Source organism: Mobula hypostoma, chromosome 15 (assembly GCF_963921235.1).
Source record: "Mobula hypostoma chromosome 15, sMobHyp1.1, whole genome shotgun sequence".
NCBI lineage: Eukaryota > Metazoa > Chordata > Chondrichthyes > Myliobatiformes > Myliobatidae > Mobula > Mobula hypostoma.
Window position 1 is genome coordinate 56,871,514 of NC_086111.1, and position 19,136 is coordinate 56,890,649.

General features: G+C 43.0%; 1 protein-coding gene across 2 annotated transcripts in view; it reads left to right on the forward strand.

Annotated features, from left to right (window-relative positions):
- Nucleotides 1-19,136, forward strand: part of phf2 (PHD finger protein 2) — a 155,159-nt gene that overhangs the window by 69,934 nt on the left and 66,089 nt on the right. For both annotated transcript variants that reach the window (XR_010020456.1, XM_063068125.1), the window contains exons 3-4: nt 1,273-1,384; nt 17,009-17,169. Coding sequence is in view for 1 of the 2 variants with exons in the window: in XM_063068125.1 (XP_062924195.1) it covers nt 1,273-1,384; nt 17,009-17,169 (273 nt within the window). In the remaining variant the exon portion in view is untranslated. The remainder of the gene's footprint in view (nt 1-1,272; nt 1,385-17,008; nt 17,170-19,136) is intronic.

A 19,136-nucleotide genomic window follows, 5' to 3' on the forward strand; every position in this document is an offset into this window, starting at 1 on the left:
ATCATAAGATCTGAGAATAGATAAGCTGGTCAGTGTAACTTCTGCTGAGTTTCAAAGACACAAATTCTGCCATTTTCTGCTAATGGGAATTTGAAGCCCATTATGTCAGAATATTAATATCTTAATCATTGAATTGCCTAATAAAACGAAATGGTCTCTTTCTGTGATTAGATCATATAACAGTCCATGTCCACAAGTAAAGTTGAAACACTGAAATTTGCCTCACTTGTATTTTCATGTCTTCCAGAATGGACCCAGCATCAGGTTGGGTACGTGTCCTCAATGTCAAAGTTACTTAGAACTGTGTAGAAATGTAAAGAATCAATTTCACAGTTGCATATAAAGTCTCAACAGGATAAACGTTGAAGAAGTGAGCAATAATTTAATTAGAGTTACCGTGAAGTGAAAAGAGCATCAGATAATCACCATGTAATTACCATGGAGTCTACTTAAGACAAGAAGAATGTAATGCGAAGACTCATTCCTAAAATACACAAAAAAAACTTCTAATGATTGTCCAGGAAGTTAATTGTATAACTTTGTCTCCAGGTTCAGTGTTGTTCTAACAAAGGGCTGCACTGTTGGGGGTTCTGCCTTTTAGATGAGACTGCACACTGAGTTACTCCTCTCCATGTCAAGTGGAGAAATGAGTCTGAGGCAATTTTGAAGACAAAGGATACTCATGTATAAGTTGACCTAAGCCTAAAACAGAGATTCTGATTCTTAATTTAATTGTTGGTGGGATCTTCACCTGTGCTCTATTTCCTACATTACAATAATAACTATATTGGCTATATGTGCTTTGGGATGCCCTGGGGGTGCAAGGCGCACTTACTGAAAACATTTGTCCAGTGATTTTCCCCATCCATTGAGAGTGGGGGAGATTCAAACAAGAGGACATGAGTTGAGAGTTAAAGGGCAAAAGTTTAGGGGTAACATGAGGGGAACTTCTTTACTCAAGAGAGTGGTAGCTGTGTGGAACAAGCTTCCAGCAGAAGTGGTTGAGGCAGGTTCGATGTTGTCATTTAAAGTTAAATTTGGATAGATATATGGACAGGAAAGGAATGGAGGGTTATGGGCTGAGTGCAGGTCGCGTGAGAGTAAGAGTTCGGCACGGACTAGAAGGGCCGAGATGGCCTGTTTCCGTGCTGTTATGGTTATATGAGTTCTTCCTTTTCATATTGCCTTCCAATTAAAAGGCTGTTAGAACATTGATATGTTTTATTGTTAATCTGTGTCAAATGCAGTATTTTTGTATTTTGTACTTCCTAGTGAAAAAGAAGAGGCAGAAATATGAACCCATACATACGGTGGATGTCATACGACCAGTGCAAAATGGAAGCCAGGTGTTCATAAAAGAGCTTCGAAGTCGAACCTTCCCCAGGTAAGCAGCTTTTCTTCAGACGTTAAAAAATATGCAGTTAAAAGTCCCTTTTCTTCCCACTCAAGTGAGCCCTTGTTGATTGAACTGGGAAATTTGTGACACCGATATTCCTGAATTTGAAGTCTCTACATTTATGGAATTCGTTCATGTGTTCAGTTATTGTTTTGAATTTCCACCAACATAATAATGATCAACTTGTCATAATTATTGCAGATGTGTGAATTTAAATTAATTTAAATAAAATTACATATAGTCTGGTTGGAAGAATTAAATTTCCTTAAGTTACATTTGCATAGTACATTAATTTATTTTTCAAATGATTAATATTTTAAAACAATTGAATGTATTCAACTTTAGGATGTAGAAAGGATAACCCTATCATGGGCCTGAAGAGGCTGATGTGTGATGTTGCATAGACCGCATCTCAGTTACGTTGCCTTCTCATTATGGTGATTTTTGCATCCATTTAGTAATAGCCACCAAACTGATTGGCTGTATATACTGTAACTTTTTAAGCTGTTGTCAAAGCTAGAGCCATTGCTAAAAGTAAACATATTTAGCAGAGAGGTGCCTTGTTACTGGAGTAGGTGATGATAGATAAGTAGGAAGTGGCTTTTACCTGGAAACAGCAAAGATTGATGCAGTGTGGGAGAAAACAAGTTCTAAAGAATTGGCAAGCTGCATTAATTCCTTTTAGGTTTGAAGTTGCTCTCTAGACTTTGCTACAGTCACATATACTGAAAGTTAACTGCCTTCCACTACCCATACTACAAGTATTAGGTTTGGAATGCAGAAGAATATAAAGAAACAAAGGTAAATTGATGACCAACACTAAGGAAACATACACTATAATTTTAGCAGTCCTGATGAAGTCCGAAACATCGACTGTTTATTCAATTCCCGAGATGCTGCCTGACCTGCTGAGATCCTCCTGTATTTTGTGTGCGTTACTGTTTTGTGTGTGTTACTACAGTTGCTTTATATTTATATGCAGTATGTCATAATTTTAATTTATGTCTTTTGTTTCAAGTTGTTTATCTTTGTGGCAGGTTCTGCACTCTGGCCAAGTGAGTGCTACAGTACTGGGTCACAAAAATTTGGAGCTGTTGGTGAATGAAAAATTAAGTTTGAGATTAGTATTGTGTTTGAATTAGTTCTTAGTGGATATCACACAGAAGAACAGGTCAATTATTTTGTTTCCTCCCCTCCATTTCCTCTTTCTCCTGCTTTTCCATATATTTCTGTTCCTGATCTGTGGTACAATTGGAGGGTCCCTGGGTGCCACTGAATCTGAAGGAAAGGATTCTTCTCTGAAGTGTAACTGATAATTCTGTTAACCTGCAGAGCCTTGCTAGATTAGATTAGCTTTAATTGTCTCCTGTGCATCGAAATATACAGTAAAATGCGTCAACGACCACCGCTGTCTCAAAATGTGCTGGAGGTGTCGCCGTGCTTTCAAAACTACATAGCATGCCTACAGTTTATTAACCCTAATCCACATCCCTTTGGAATGTGGGAGAAAACTGGAGTATCCAGGGGAAACGCTGCAGAACATGCAGACTCCTTACAGACAGTGATAGAATTGAATGCTGATCACTGGCGATGTGATAACATTAGGCTTACTGCTATGCTACCCCGCTGCCAGTCAACATTCTCCTTTTTATTTCATTCGAGAACTTAAAGAAAGACTTAACAAATGGGGAATAAAATTGTATGCTCTTCTCCTTAAGGCTGACGCCATCGGAGCGAGTGAAGACTTGCCTCCCACAAGTGGTTATGAGGCCAGAGCAGTGCAGGTTTTGTCAATGAGGACTGGTGAATCCCATTAAGGGCTTTGGCATGGAGACCCAGTGGTAGGGGTTGTGGTTGTATCTGCTGCCTAAAGGTCAGATGAGTTGGTCTGTAGTGGTAGCTCTGCAAGAGGTTACTGATTATAATGCAAGCTTGATGTTGCTGGCAATTTCAAGGAGTTTGAAGATGCTGGAACCTGCAGCAACACACAAAATGCCCGGAGAGCTCAGCAGGTTACGTAGCGTCTGCAAAGTGACATGGATAGTTGACATTTCAGGTCAAAGCTATTCAGCTGAACTGATAGAAAAAGGAGCATAGGCAGCATAAAACGGTGACGGGAAGGGGCGGAGCAAGGTGAAGAGGGGTGATAGGCAGACGGGCAAGGAGAGAGTGCCAAAGTTGGGTGGAGAAAAGGAACTTTCCTCTCCTATCAGATTCCCAGATGGTTAAACATTGAATTCTACAACTTAGGGTGAACTGCTTCCCTTTTGCCCCTTTTTTACCTCCTGATCTGCCCAGTTCTTCCAACACTTTCCACTCCTCCACCTTATCTGTCTGCCTATCACATACAAGCTCCTCCCAGTGGTTCATCTGTCCCCACTGCTGTGCCCACCTTCGTCCATCGATTCCATGGTCCATCTTTCTTTCCTATCAGATGTCATTATCCACCTATCTCCTACCAGTTCTTGTTCTGTCCCTTCCCTCCAATTTTCTATTCTGGCTTTCTTTCAGCCCAGTTGAAAGGTCACAACCCGAAATGTCGCCTGCCCGTTTAGCTTAGCAGATGCAGCCTTATCTGCTGAGTTCCTTCAGCTTTCTGTGTGTTGATGTGAAAAATTTCTAACTGATGATGAATAAATTCACCACCATATTTAAACTTCACACTTCTCACCTTTTCTTAACAGTTTTAGTTTTTTTATTGGAGTTCAAGTAGAGTTACTGGGTGATAACAACAGAAGATATTTCTTCGGGACTGCCTTGCCCTCTGAAGTGTATCAAATTGTGCCAATTCTACACATCTGATAGCTTAACAAATTTATTCAGTGTGGTGTTCGCAAACATTGAGCTTGAAAGTTTCAAAGTACCTGTCAACAAACTCGTATATACCATTGAGAAGGGTGGAATCTGCTTAATGTAATAAACCCTTTATTCTTAAACAGAATGTCATTTTGGAGGTTGAAGGAAGTTATTGAGTATTTCTGCACTTAGTCGTTAAATACACAACAGAAAAACATGGAGCCAAAAAAAAACAAAAATCTGCTTGATTCCAGAATGTATTATCGCTACTACCAGATTGAGAAGTTTGCTGTTGAGGAATTTCTGATCTGCAGACAGGCTGACTTTGTATTGCTGTCACCTGCATGTGAAAAATATTTACTATTTCTACAGTACTAAAATTTAACAATATTGTATTGAAAGCATGTGTGGGATACCGAAAAGTACACAGTTAGCCCGTTATTTCTTGCAGAAGGTAGAAGTACAGGTTTCCCCCGCTATCCGAAGGTAGAGCGTTCCTATGGAACGGTTCGTAAGCCGGAATGTTGTAAAGCGAAGAAGCAATTACCATTTATTTATATGGGAAAATTTTGTGAGCGTTCGCAGACCCAAAAATAACCTACCAAATCATGCCAAGTAACACATAAAACCTAAAATAACAGTAATATACAGTAAAAGCAGGAATGATATGATAAATACACAGCCTATATAAAGTAGAAATATTTTTCTACAATCATTGACTGAACTGTTCTCCGTAGCGAAAATCTCACACAAGCGCTCTCGGCAAAAACACAGCGCAAGCGCTCTCCAGTAACCTTTAAGCTATGAAGCTGCCAAATCATACCAAATAACATGTAAAAATACACAGCCGATATAAAGTAGAAATAATGTATGTACAGTGTAGCATCACTTATGAGGATCGGGAAGACAGCGCAGAGCACACTGATGATGGTGTGTTAGGCTGAGTCGTCGCAGGTTGGGGTGGTGCAGTGGCCCCCACCCTCCAGGCAGCGAACTGATACCGATCCGTGAAGCATACAGGGGTACAGCGGTAGCCGGGATGCATCCAGCACAACTTTAAGAAAAAAGCCGAAATAAACATGCTAATTAATTAGGTGCCGCCCGGCACATAAATGTCGGCCCAGATCAGAGGCGATGCAATCGGCAATTTCCTCTGATCTGGGCCGACAATTATGTGCCGGGCGGCACCTAATTAATTAGCATGTTTATTTCGGCTTTTTTCTTAAAGATGTGCTGGGTGCCTCGCGGCTACCGCTGCATTCTCTGCGAATCGGTATCTGTCTGCGGCCCAGGGTTTGGGGTGGTGGGACACTGGAGTGTCATCTCATTGTCGATCAGGGCAGCCAGGTCATCTTCTCCTGTCTCTGCCTGCCTCGATGTCGAAGGTCGAGGTTTGTCGTCTGCTGTGGCTGATGTGGAAGGCTTGCTTGACAGCTGAGCCTCGCGCATTTTTTCTATCATACAGTTCTTTGTAAGAACTCAAACCATCTTGCAAATGTGCCCTAAACCGACGTACCCTTTCAAAATTAAAGTCGTACTTTATTATTACTCATTCGGTTTCGATTGTTATCCTTTCCTCCTCCAATTGCATCAGCTCTTCATCTATCAGTTCTTGGTCATGAGATGCCAAAACCTCTTCCACATCATCTTCGTCAACTTCCAGAAGCCAAACTCACTTTGTCTTTACTTCGTTCGCCACGATCGAAACGCTTAATTATGTCTAGTTTTACACTAAGTGTAACACCTTTACGAGCTCTTTTAGGCTTTTCCGACACCTTAGAACTCATCTTGCAAACGGCTGCTCACAGGCACGTGTTTAAGCAATGCCGGCGAGAATGCTGTTCCAAATCCAGGGGAGAGTGGCTGCTCGGGGTGCGCGCTGATTTTTATCACGCACTGCTTTTTTCGCATGCTACTTTTCTTTGTAACAGTGAAAACATCTTCTGTTAGTGAAAACGGGTAACTAATGTAGGTCTTTCGTGACAGTGAGGTTTCGTAAAGCGAAAGTTTGAAAAGCGGGGGACAACTGTACTCTGTGAAGTGACAAGTCAAGTCCGTTTCTGAATTGCCGACAGTCTCCCATGTGCTTGTGCATGAGCTGATGATCAGTGTGTTCATCTGCACATGCGTCAAATATTGAGAGTTTGGAAAATATTTGGTGAGTTTCTGTTACCTGAACTGCCTTTATGTGGATCAGTGCCTGGTTCAAATTAGTTTCTGTATGATGTTGGTCCTCAGAGTAATACTGCTGATTATCAAGGAAAAATGTTAGGACAGTCTTTAATGGAGATAGCAGGTACAAGTATGAGCTGATGGAAGGTTATACTACAATGTTGACAAGCTGTGCTGGATACTGCTGCAGGCTGACTTTTTGTCTGAGCCATGATTTGGAGCAGTGTAGTCCTCAGCAAAACCATAAGGTTTGGTAAGCTCTGAGCACACATTGAGAGGGGGCATTTAAGAGTTAATACCTGCCTTGTTCTTTCTCCTTGAGCAATTGTGCTGAGCTTTCAAAGGGCAGAGACTATTTGCACATGATTTTGGAAGTTCCGGAAGATGTGTGGCTGTGAGCCAATCTGCACCTGGATGGGCCAGTTTTGTATTCCTTTTTTTTTAACAAAACTATAAAAGCTTATTTACATCACATATACACAAGGTACAGACATTCAATATTTACAAGACAGTAATTATACTCAGATTAAAATATGGTTACTACCATCTACAATACAGTCAATACCCCGGGGGTCCCCACCGCTCCTGGAAGTCCCCCACTGTACCCATTCCGACCTTGTGCACCGTCTCCAAGGACAACCGGACATGAACGTAGGGGGCAGGCAGTCAGCCCGGGCAGTTCCCCCCCCCCCCACTTTCCGCTGCCTGGACCCGTGAATGGCCATCTTGGCCAGGCCCGGGACCAGGCCCACCAGGCGATTCTCCTCACGCCCCGGCCTCTTCCGAACTGGGTGCCCATATCTGAGGAGCGTGGGGCTAAAGTGCAGCCAGAACGTCAGCAGTGGCCTGCATTAACTCAACCGTGAACAATGTCTGACTGGGTCAAACAGCAATGGCAGGAACGTGAATGCCAGCAGGAGCACAGATTCATGCTCCACAAGTCTCCCTTCCTCCCCTACAGCAGGCCATCTGCAATCATATCAATCTGGTGGCTGGAAGACAGACTGTCAGAGAGCTATAACATTTTTTAAAGCCTCTTTGAACATAAGAGTCCGGTGTCAGCATGACACCTGGCACGGTCAGGAGTAGAGGCTCCATAGCAGACCTTCTACAGTGTGGCCTGTATGTTGTGTGGCTGCTGCTTAGGTGGCAAAGGAAGCTGAGATCTCACTCCTCATAACTCTGCAAGTGATGAAGAGCTTAAGCTGTTTCCACCTGTGACACCAATGAGTGTGGAATGTGAGGGATGTGAGCTTACGGGCAGCTTCCAACCTCAGTCTCAATGTGGCTGATTCTACGATCATCAGTGCCTACACCTATAGGTGCACTGGCAGTCACTGCAAATTGGCTGTTAGTAATAGTAAATTACGTGGAATCTTTTCTGTGAAAGACCCACAGTGCTATACAGGCCCATTGACCCAACTCGGTCTTGCTGAGAGTGTTGCTCAGTGAGCTAGTCTCCTCTGCTCTGGACCTCTCCTATCCATGCCCTTATCTTGTTGTCTTTTAAATGTTGCCTAGTGCCTGTCTCAACCACTATCTTTGGCAACTCCTTCCAAATATGCACCTCGTTTCTGTGAAGAAGCTGCCCCTGAAGTCCCTTTTAAATCTCTCACCTCTTGTTTTTAAAGCCGGCTGGTGGCGTAGTGGCATCAGCGCTGGACTTCGGAACGAAGGCTCCCGATTTCGAATCCAGCTGGCTCCCTTGCACACTTTCTATCCATGCTGGGTTGAGCATTGAGCTAGCAACGCGGCCTCGTAAAAATAAGAAAGCCTGCGAAAAAATTGCCTTCAAATGACAGCGTCCCGATGACTCCACTCAGAGTTAAGGGCTGTCTTCTTCTTCTCTTGTTTTTAAGCACATCTTCTCAGGCAAAAAATGACTATATGCTTTCATCTCCTGTCTAGGCCGCTCATGATCTTGTATACATCTATCAGGTCATCCTTTGATCTCTTCCATCCCAGGGAATAAAGTCCTAGTCTATGCAAACTCAACTTGTGACTCGGGTCCCCAGGTCCTGGCAATATCCTGGTAAATCTTTTCTGCAGAGGAGAAAGAGAGGAAGTGTTCTAATGAGGGTGTTTCCTTGTGATGTTGACTGTCTTAGACTGTGTAAGTTGTAAAATATGTGAGAGATTATTGGAAGCATGGTGAATACATGTATGTGTGTAGTGACGCATGTGAACGTTGGGTGGGAATGCAGGTGGTCAAATGTTTAAATTCCCATTCCCCTTCCCATTCTGACATGTTGGTCCATGACCTCCTCTGTGCCACGATGAGGCCACACTCAGGCTGGAGGAGCAACAGCTTATATTCCATCTGGGCAGCCTCCAACCTAATGGTATGAATATCGATTTTTTTCCTTCCAGTAAAAAAAAATCCCTCTCCCCTTCCCTCTTCTTCTATTCCCTGTTCTGGCCTGTAACATCTTTTCATCTACCTATCACCTCCCCTTGAGTCCCCTCTTCCTTCCCTTTCTCCTGTGGTCCACTCTCCTCTCCTATCAGATTCCTTCCTCTCCAGCCTTTTATTCTTCCTGCCCACCTGGCTTCACCTATCACCTTTTAGCTATTCTTCTTCCCGTCCTCCCACCTTTTTATTCTGGCATCTTCCCCCTTCCTTTCCAGTCCTGAGAAGGGTCTCGGCCTGAAACATTGACTGCTTGTTCGTTTCCATTGATGCTGCCTGACCTGCTGAGTTCCTCCAGTATTTTATGTGTGTTGGTTAGGTGGGAATGGCGACTGAGGGAGATTATTGCTCAGATTTTGTGCTGGTGCTGATACCGAGTGTTTTGTGTACACGTGTGATGGAAGGCAGAGTTAATGAAAAATAGGAGCTTGGAAATTGAACTAGTGTAAAAACAATTGTTCCTGTTGTGTACACATCATTCCCCATCATTGTATGTCATGAACATTAATTACTGACCAATGGTTACTGGTGTAAGAGATCATGGCTGTCAATATACAGAGGCACAAATTACTGTGATACAGTGTACCATGCATGACTTAAAGGTTGCTTGCTGGAATGCTGCTATTATTTTACATGTGTTTCCAGTTGTAATGTATGAAAAACCTTAATATAATCAGCCCTGAACATCAATTGAAAGATCAGATCCACTGCACACACGCCTTAGCCTGTGGTCCGGATGCTGTCTCCGCCTATGGTGTGCTGAGGCTAGCCATGGCACGATTGGTCTGCTCTGTGTTTCCCGGAGCGTCTCCATCTGGCTGCCGTACAGAGAGCGCTGACTCGCTTCCCATGAGTAAGCATGCACAATGCGGCAGCTGCTTGCTTAATTACACAGGTTGGGTCTTTAACACTTAAAGGGAGGAAACCACTCAATTGCAGTTTTCTTTTAGTGACACCTGGTTTGATGTTAAGGCAAAATGTGGTGCCTGTTCAGTGAGCCTTATCCAATTTCTGATCACGGCTTTAAGCAGCTCTGAATTGATGTTGCCAGTTCACACATATGGTCCCAATTGCTGTCGCTACAAAGGATGACCTGGGACCACCCGCGGCATAGGATGTGATCAGCTTTTGTTAGGGGTTAAAGTCAATGTAAAATTTATTATCAAAGTACACATACGTTACCATATACTACCTTGAGATTTATTTACCGCTGGGCATTTACACGAAAAAAGAAATACAACAGAATTTATGCAAAGCTGTACATTAAGATTGACAAACAACCAATGTGCCAAAGACATTGTGTATATAAAATATAACACTGAGAACAAAGTGAATCAGTAAGATGTATATTCAATTCAGATATGTGGTGAATGAAGTTATCCACACTGGTTTAGGAGCCTGATGTTTGAGGGGTAACACATGTTCCTGGACCTGGTGGTGTGGAACTAAAAACTCCTGTACCTCCTGCCCAATGGTAATAGTGAGAAAGTGTGTGACCTGGATGGTGGTGGTCTTTGATGATGGCTGTTGCTTTCTTGTGGCATTGCTCTGTGTAAATGTGCTCAATGGTGGAGAGGGCTTTGCTGTGATGGACTGGGCTGTATCTAGCACTTCCTGTAGTTTCCTTTTGTTCCTGGGCACTGGTGCTTTTGTACCAGGTCATGATGCATCCAGTTAGGGCACTCTCTATTGTGCATCTTCAGAAATTTGTCAAAGTGTTTGGTGTTATGCCGAATATACACAAACATCTAAATAAGTTGAGGTGCTGTTGTGCTTTCTTTGTAATGGCACTTAAGTGCTGGTCCCAGGATGGATCTTCCGATATGATAATGCCAAGGAGTTTAAAGCTTTTCATCTCCGATCCCCTCATTGCCAGTAGCTCTTCGACCTATAGCTTCTTCCTCCTGTAGTCGGTAATCAGCTTTTTGGTTTTGCTGGTGTTGAGGAAGAAGTGGTTGTTATAGCACCATTCAACCAGATTTTCAACCTCCCTTCTGTAAGCTGACTCATCACCAGCTTTGATTTGGCCAACAGCAGTGGTGTTGTCAGGAAGCTTAAATGTGGCTCTGGAGCTATACTTACCTCACAGTCATAAGTATAAAGTGAGTACAGTAGACAGCACACAGCCTTGCGGCTCACCTGTGCTGATGACGAATGTGGACGAGATATCCATACTATCTGGGGTCTGCAAGTGAAGAAATTGAGGGTCAAGTTACACAGAGAGGTATTGAAGCCCAGATCTTGGAGCTTTGTGATGAGTTTCACTTGGGATCATAGTGTTGAATGCAGAGCTGTAGTCAATAAAGAGTCATTGAAAAGGCAACTGCTGTTGACCCGTTGTGGCGGTAGGCAAATTGGAGCGGATCCAAGTCACTCCTCAGGCAAGAATTGATGTGCTTCATCACAAGCCTTTCAAGGCACTTCATCACCGTGTCACTGAACAGTAGTCACTGAGCAGCACACACAAAATGCTGGAGGAACTCAGCAGGCCAGGCAGCATCTATGGAAAAGAGTATGATTGATGTTTCAGGCCGTAACCCTTTGGCAGGACTGGAGAAAAAGAAGTTGAGGAATAGATTCAAAGGGTGAGGTAAGGGGAGGTGGAAACACAAGTGACAGGTGAAACAGGGACGGGGAGGGGTGAAGCAAAGAGCTGGAAAGTTGATTGGTGAAAGAGATACAGGGTTGGAGAAGGGGGGAATCTAATAGAAGAGGACAAAAGGCCATGGAAGAAAGAAAGGGGGGAGGAGCACCAGAGGGAAGTGATGGGCAGGCAAGGAGAATAAGGTGAGAGAGGGAAAAGGGGGTGAGGAATGGGGAAGGTGAATGGGGGGGCCATTACTGGAAGTTCGAGAAATTGTTCATGCCAAAAGGTTGGAGGCTACCCAGAAGGAATATAAGGTGTTGTTCCTCCAACCTGAGTATAGCCTCATTGTGACAGTAGAGGAGGCCGTTGGTTAACATAATGGAATGGGAATGGGAAGTGGAATTAAAATATGTGGCCACTGGGAAATTCGGTGGCTTCTGGCAGATGGAGCATAGGTGTGTGGCGAAGCAGTCTCCCAATCTAATTGGATCTCACCGATATACAGGAGGCCACACCGGGAGCACTGGACACAGTATATGACCCCAACAGACTGACAGGTAAAGTGCTGCTTCACCTGACAGAAAGTTGGGGGGGGAGTGGAAGATTTGCTTGATGGTGGGATCCCATTGGAGATGACAGAAGTTTTGGAGAGTTATGTGCTGGACATGGAAAATGGTGGGTGATGGGTGAGGACGAGAGGAGCCCTATCCCTGGTGGGGTGGCAGGAGGATGGGGTGAGAGCAGACGTGGGTGAAATGGAAGAGATGCGGTTGAGGGCAGCTTTGATGTGGAGGAATGGGAGCCTCTTTCACCGTTGATGGTGGAGGAAGGGAAGCCCCTGTCACTGAGGCAGCTTACTATGTTTTTATTGAACACTGGCATGATTAAATCCTGCTTGAAGCAGGTATGGATCTCAGAATGCTGAAGCAAGAGTTTGAAGATGGTGGCACAAATCTTCAGTACTTGGTTGCACCCCGTCTAGGTCAGATGTTTTCTGTGGATTCGCTCTTCTAAAAGATGCTCTCACATGAGTTTCATAGGGTCCTCGGGGGCTGTGAGGGTTTGTGAAGGTGTCTCCATGTTCTGTTGGTCATAGCGAGCATAAAAGGCATCAAGGGGTAGAATGGGGGAGGGGTTTTCTATTTGTTCCTTCTCGCAGTCTGTTTTCCATGTCTTCCTTCGCTCTGCCATCAATTTCACACAGCCCCCATCCCACACTACCACCACCACACTAAAACTGATCCTAACCCAAGTGGTTCTCACTTGTCTGTATTGCAAAATATGGCTGCCATCTAGGATCTCTTCAGCAGCATCGAATCTCTTCCCATGAGCCAGTGTGCAAGTGACGCAGTAGCTGACTGTGTAATCTCATAGATCTTGTTTTAACATTTCTGAACTAGATCGACTTTGAAAAAAATTAACTTTCCGGCTGAACATGCCAAACAATCTTGGATGTGTTGGACCGGGTAATGATCAGGGGTGGTGACCTCGTCAAGGCATCTGTAATCGCCACATGGGTGGCAACCACCATTGGACTTAGGGACCATATGGAGGGGTGAAGTCCAGGAGTTATTCAACTGCTGTACAATGCCAAGTTTTATCATGTTGTCAAATGCAGCCTTTGTGGTTGCCAGCTTTTCTGGGTCTAGTCCATGTGCGCAGGCATGGGCTGGTGGGCCAACTGTAGAAATGTGGTGCTGGACCCTATCTTTTGTGACTGTAGTGGAAAATTAACTTGGATAGCTATATGGACAGGAAAGGAATGGAGGGTTATTGGCTGAGTGCAGGTCGGTGGGGCTAGGTGAGATTAAGAGTTCGGCACGGACTAGAAGGGCCGAGATGGCCTGTTTCTGTGCTGTAATTGTTATATGGCTATAAAATGTGGGCTTGGTGAGCTTTGGAACTTTACCCAGCAGTCGAGTAAACTCACGTGCTTGTGCTTGACGGAGTCGTTGTGGGGAACTTACTGGGGAGTAGGGTAATGATCCAGAGCCCTTGATATCCACAAGCCAGCAGTTCTTAAGATCGACGAACAGTCCTTGGGTACACAGAAAATCTGCACTGAGCAGAGGTCTAGTCACTTTAGCCAGGATGAAGTCCCACGTTTAATGTTGCCCACTGAAACAGATCGTTACCCGTTGTGTCCCGTAAGTCTGGATCTTGCTGCCATTGGCAACCTCCAGCAAGGATTTGTCGCTCTTTGCCTTCTCATCAATAGGCAATGCTGGCAGCATACGCACTTGAGCACCTATGTCACACAGGAAGTGTCGCTCTGAAAGGGTGCCTGTAGTGAATAGTAGACAACTGGAAACCACAATGTTCATAGACTGCTGGCACTGTCGAAGCTGTAAGGAGGTCCGCACTTCCTAGCATTTGTACCAAAGTGACTGTGGTAAAAACACAGGACTGGTATTGTCTGGTTTGCAACCATGGTCATCCTTATGTTGGGGGCTTTGCTGACCAGGCTTTATTGAGGTAGGGAAAGGAGGAGGAATGATGGACTGCTGCCTGTAGACTTTCAGCCATTTTAGCAAGCTCCCTATAGACTGTCATGGGTGCATTAGTGAGGGGTATGCAAACTTGATCAAACATGAAGAGTTCTTTAAAAATAAAACAAGGATGGTGATTTCTCAGGAGAGGCAGCATATGGCCTATTATCTCTGATAGCTTAGCATTGTTGATGCCGGGCAAGGAGAGCAACTGTTTGGCGTGCTCAGAATCCAATAGTCCAAAAGTCTGTAAAAGGTGAGTTTTCAGCAATCGGTACAGTCGGCCCTCCTTATCCGCGAGTTCCGCATGTGCGAATTCAACCAACCGCGAATCGAGAAAAGCCGGAAGTGCTCTTCCAGCAAGTTTGAGCATGTACAGACTTTCTTTTCTTGTCATTATTCTCTAAACAATATAGTATAACAACTATTTACATAACATTTACATTGTATTAGGTATTATAAGTAATCTAGAGATGATCTAAAGTGTACAGGAGGATGTGCGTACATTATTGTGGATTGGGATAAAAAAAAACAGAAATTCTCTTACTAAGTAAGTCGGAACACGTACATCCGATATTACTTAGCATCAGTTAGTCAAACGTTTGTCTTAGTATATAGTACATATTTTACCTTTCTATGCATATAAAACACTTAAGAAACGTATGTTTCAGCGCCGGGTTGGGAACAGAAGTTCCCGAGTTCGATCCAGTGACAGATCGTTCCTGAGTTCGATCCAGTGACAGATCACTCCTGAGCCTGATCCAGTGACAGATCACTCCTGAGCGTGCTGTCCATCCCTGTTGGGTTGATGTGGAGGATCAAAAACCCCAAACCCCAAAACCCAGTAATTAACCCACTGCATGGCTTTGTAATAATTGTAGCTTTCATCGGGGCAGGGCCTTTCTCACTTTATCCTTCAAAATTGTTCCGATCGTTGACCGACTGTAACCTAACGCTTTTCCAATGACTGATGGCGTTTCACCTCTTTCTGATCGCTTTATTATTTCCACTTTATTTTCAATCGTGATCGTGATTATTTTCGTGAACAGAAACACTGCGGATTCAGAGCTCCACCGTCCACCACACTGAGACAGGTTAAATAAGGTCCGGGGTTCTGCTGGGTCCTAAGGTCCACCGAATTAAGACAGGTTGAATAAGAGACTTGAGCATCCGCGTTTTTTGATATCCGCAAGGGGTCCCGGAACCAATCCCTCGCAGATAAGGAAGGCCAACTGTATTTATCGTGTTCAGACGGTTGTTCATGTTGACTCACTACTCCCGCAGCCGTGGAGTTGCCAAGAGATACTACCACATAGTAGAACCTGGTGTTGTCGGCAGTGATTCCTCACAGCACAAATTCGACCTCAGCTTGCACAAACAGAGCAACAGCATTTTGCTCCCAAAACTCCAGCAGTTTCAAAGCAACTGTGTTGGCCGACGTGTTCAACAAGTCATGCAGTCATCCTAGAGTATCAGGGTCGCCAGTGTAGGTTTTCCCCAAATAAAATGATGTGAGCCGTTTTATGTTTAAGAACAAAAGTAACAACTCATATATTGTACTCCAAACACTGAACAAAAAGCGAGGAATCAGTACTTTACGTAATTATGTCATCATGTCAGACCAGCCTCTTAAAGTGAACCGCAACTCATTTGTCGGTGGTTGTGAATTATGTACATTTCCCTTTCAAAGGTAGATACGTTCAAGTAGTAATAAGGACTGATTGTTATTTTGCATATAAATATAAATGCTCCAATCCTTGCGTGAGATGAGCTCTGCATTTTCATGTGTGAACAAAACTGAAAGAAGTCCGCTGTGCTTTCATGTTTCTGAAATGTTTTTCTTTGTAAAAGTTTCCCGTTATAATTACTGTCTTGTGCTAAGAATATCAGTAACTGGATGATGTGCCTGTGGATTTTCTGAAATGGTTACATAACATCTTTTGCCGTTTTGTTATGATGCAATTTTAACAGTTGCACAATATCAGTAGCATTCTATTGTCCAGTTCCTGCTCCACGGAGAAGGAAGTATCTCCATCTCACCATTATGTGGATGATTAATCACTAAATATATTAGTGGTATGTGAGCATAGTGGACAGTGTAACTCTATTCCAATGCCAGTGACCCAGGTTCTATCCTGCTGCTGTCTGTAAGGAATATGTATGTTCTCCCCACAACTGTGTGGGCTTCCTCTGGGTACTCTGGATTCTTTCCATTTTCCAAAGACTTGCAGACCAGCAAGTTATTTAGTCATATGGGTGTAATTGGGTGGTGTTGGGCTCATTAAGCTGGAAGAGTCTATTACCATGCTGTATCTCTAAATAAAATAAAACAATTTTATCAAGGAAAAATGCATTACATAATTAATTCTGAGTCTTCTGATGAGGCATCGCAGACCTAAAACTGCTTACTGTCTCTCTTTTCACAAATGCTGCCCCAGCTACTGAGCATTTCCAGTACTTTCTCTTTCTGGTTTCAGATTCCTAGCATCCACAGTTTTAGTGATTTTCATAAATAATTCTTTGTTTGGCCCAAAAGGAATTCTTTGACATTTTGATGTAAGCCATTATAGTCCATTCCTCTTCACAATTCCTCCTTAACTTTGCATTCCATTGTGTACTATTATACGCACAGCAAGAATTTGAATGAAGTAGAATGAAATTGTGTAGTCGAAGTTCTCAGTCTTCTGATTGATGCATTCATTCCTCACTCTTCATCTCAAACCCAGTGGTAGATGAATTATTCAGAATCTTCATAATGTACTGACATTCAGAAGCTGAATTGGGAATGATACCATTCTGTGGGCAGTGTGCCATCATTTGATGAGAACATGATACTGTTTAAAGCTTGTGTAAAATGCTCCCATTTGGTTTTCCTATCTGGTCTATAGTCCAAGGAACATGTCCAATGAAGATTTAATTAAAATAATGATGAGCAATGGTGAGCAACATGTAATATACAGCAATTATTTTGTATATGCTGCTGAACAACAAATTTTAAATATGACAATGTGATAAACAACTTAATTGGAAAAAATTTAACCGATGAAACATGCACTTCTTATCTGTATAAAACTGAATTATCTAATTAAGGAATTGTTATTAAATGTTATTGTTGAAATTATTTCGTTGATGTAAAGGTTCATGTTTTTTTTATATAGTGCAGAGGAAGTTATTCAGAGGCTGTCTGGAACTCAGCTGACCTTGGGATATTTGGAAGAAAATGGATTTACAGGGCCCATCTTAGTTGCAAAGAAGGATGGCTTGCGTTTAAGTTTACCACCACTTACATTTTCTGTTAGTGACCTTGAAAATTATGTCGGTAAGTCAATAAATAAAATAATTGTATTTTACAACTATAGATGGAAATGAGAACAGTTATTTCACTCATTATTTCAATAGTTCAATAGTTCTATTTAATATCAGAGAATGTATGCAATATAAAGTCTGAAATTCTCACTCTCCACAGACATCCACAAAAACAGAGGTGCCCCAAATAATGCATCACAGTAAAAACATTAGATCCCAAAGCCCCCCTACTCACCCCCACACATAAACAGCATCAAAGCATTAACCCTTTCCACACCCCACTTACTTCAGCAAAAAGCATCAGCACCCTCAACCCACCAAGCAAGTGATAGTAAAGCCCCCAAGAAAGACCATGATCTGCAGTACAACAAAAACTAATCGTTCACCTAACAATTCGACATACCACAGGCGCTCTCTCTCTCCCTAATAAAGGGACAGGGAGGTGTCACTCGGTGAGTGTAGAAACATAAAGAAAGAAACTCACTGATCTACGGTGTTCAAAGTCTACCGCGTTACTTTTTTTCCCGAGTTCTCTGACTCGAGAACTCCCTCACCATGATGCATTTGAATTTAATTTAGTTTTCAACTTCTATTTATCATAATTTTTAAAAATAATGTATGCCTTAATCTGAAATCTATCACTATCAATAAAGGGAATGTAGCTAGGTTAGGTTCGTGTCTCATATGTAACCATTTTTGTAGCAGGTGTGCGTCAGTGAGGATTGAGGTTTATGGAAAATATTTTGCACAATATCTTTACCAGTTTAAAAAAAAGTTACATGAATTTCATTCAATCTATGCATAATAATATTAAATAAATACCTCAGTCTGTAATACCAGGTTTATTGTGCATTTATGACTTACAGCGGACTGGAACACTTGAGTGTATAGACATTAAGAAAGAGGATGTGCTGGAATTTTTGAAAGGTATTAAGTTAGATAAGTCACCAGGATTGGATGAGATATACCCCAGGCTACTGTGCGAAGCAAGAGAGGAGGCTGCTGAGCCTCTGGCGATGATCTTTACATCATCAATAGATACAGGAGAAGTACTAGAGGATTGGAACGTTGCAAACATTGTCTGCTTGTTCAAGAAAGGGAGTAGAGCTAACCCAGGAAATTATAGACCAGTGAGTCTTACATTAGTGGTGGACAAATTGTTGGAGAGGATCCTGAGAGGCAGGATTTATGAGTATTTGGAGAGACATGATCTGATTAGGGATAGTCAGCATGGCTTTGTCGAGGTCAGGTTGTGCCTTACAAGCTATTTAAGAAGGGTGGGGGGCAGCAGAAAAGAAACTATAGACCTGTGAGATTGTTAGGGATGAGATTACAGAACACCTGGAGGCACATGACAAGATAGGACAAAGCCAGTATGGTTTCCTGAAAGGAAAATCCTGCCTGACTTAACCTACTGCAATTTTTTGAGGAAATTACAAGCAGGGTAGACAAAGGAGATGCAGTAGATATGGTGTATTTGGATTTTCAGAAGGCCTTTGACAAAGTGCCGCACATGAGGCTGTTGAGCAAGATAAGAGCCCATGGAATTACAGGGAAGTTACTAGCATGGGTGGAGCATTGGCTGATTGGCAGAAAACAGAGAGAAGGAATAAAAGGATTCTATTCTGGCTGGCTGCCGGTTCCCAGTGGAGTTCCACAGGGGTCGGTGTTGGGACCACTGCTTTTTATGATGTATGTCTATGTCAATGATTTGGACTACGGTATTAATGGATTTGCGGCTAAATTTGCTGATGATACAAAGATAGATGAAGGAACGGGTAGTGCTGAGGAAACAGAGAGCCCGCAGGAAGACTTAGGTAGTTTACGGGAATGGGCAAAGAAATCGCAATTGAAATACAATGTTGGAAAGTGTATGGTCATGCACTTTAGTGGAATAAATAAGCGGGCAGACTATTATTTAGATGGGGAGAGAATTCACAATGCAGAGATGCAAAGGGACTTGGGAGTCCTTGTGCAGGA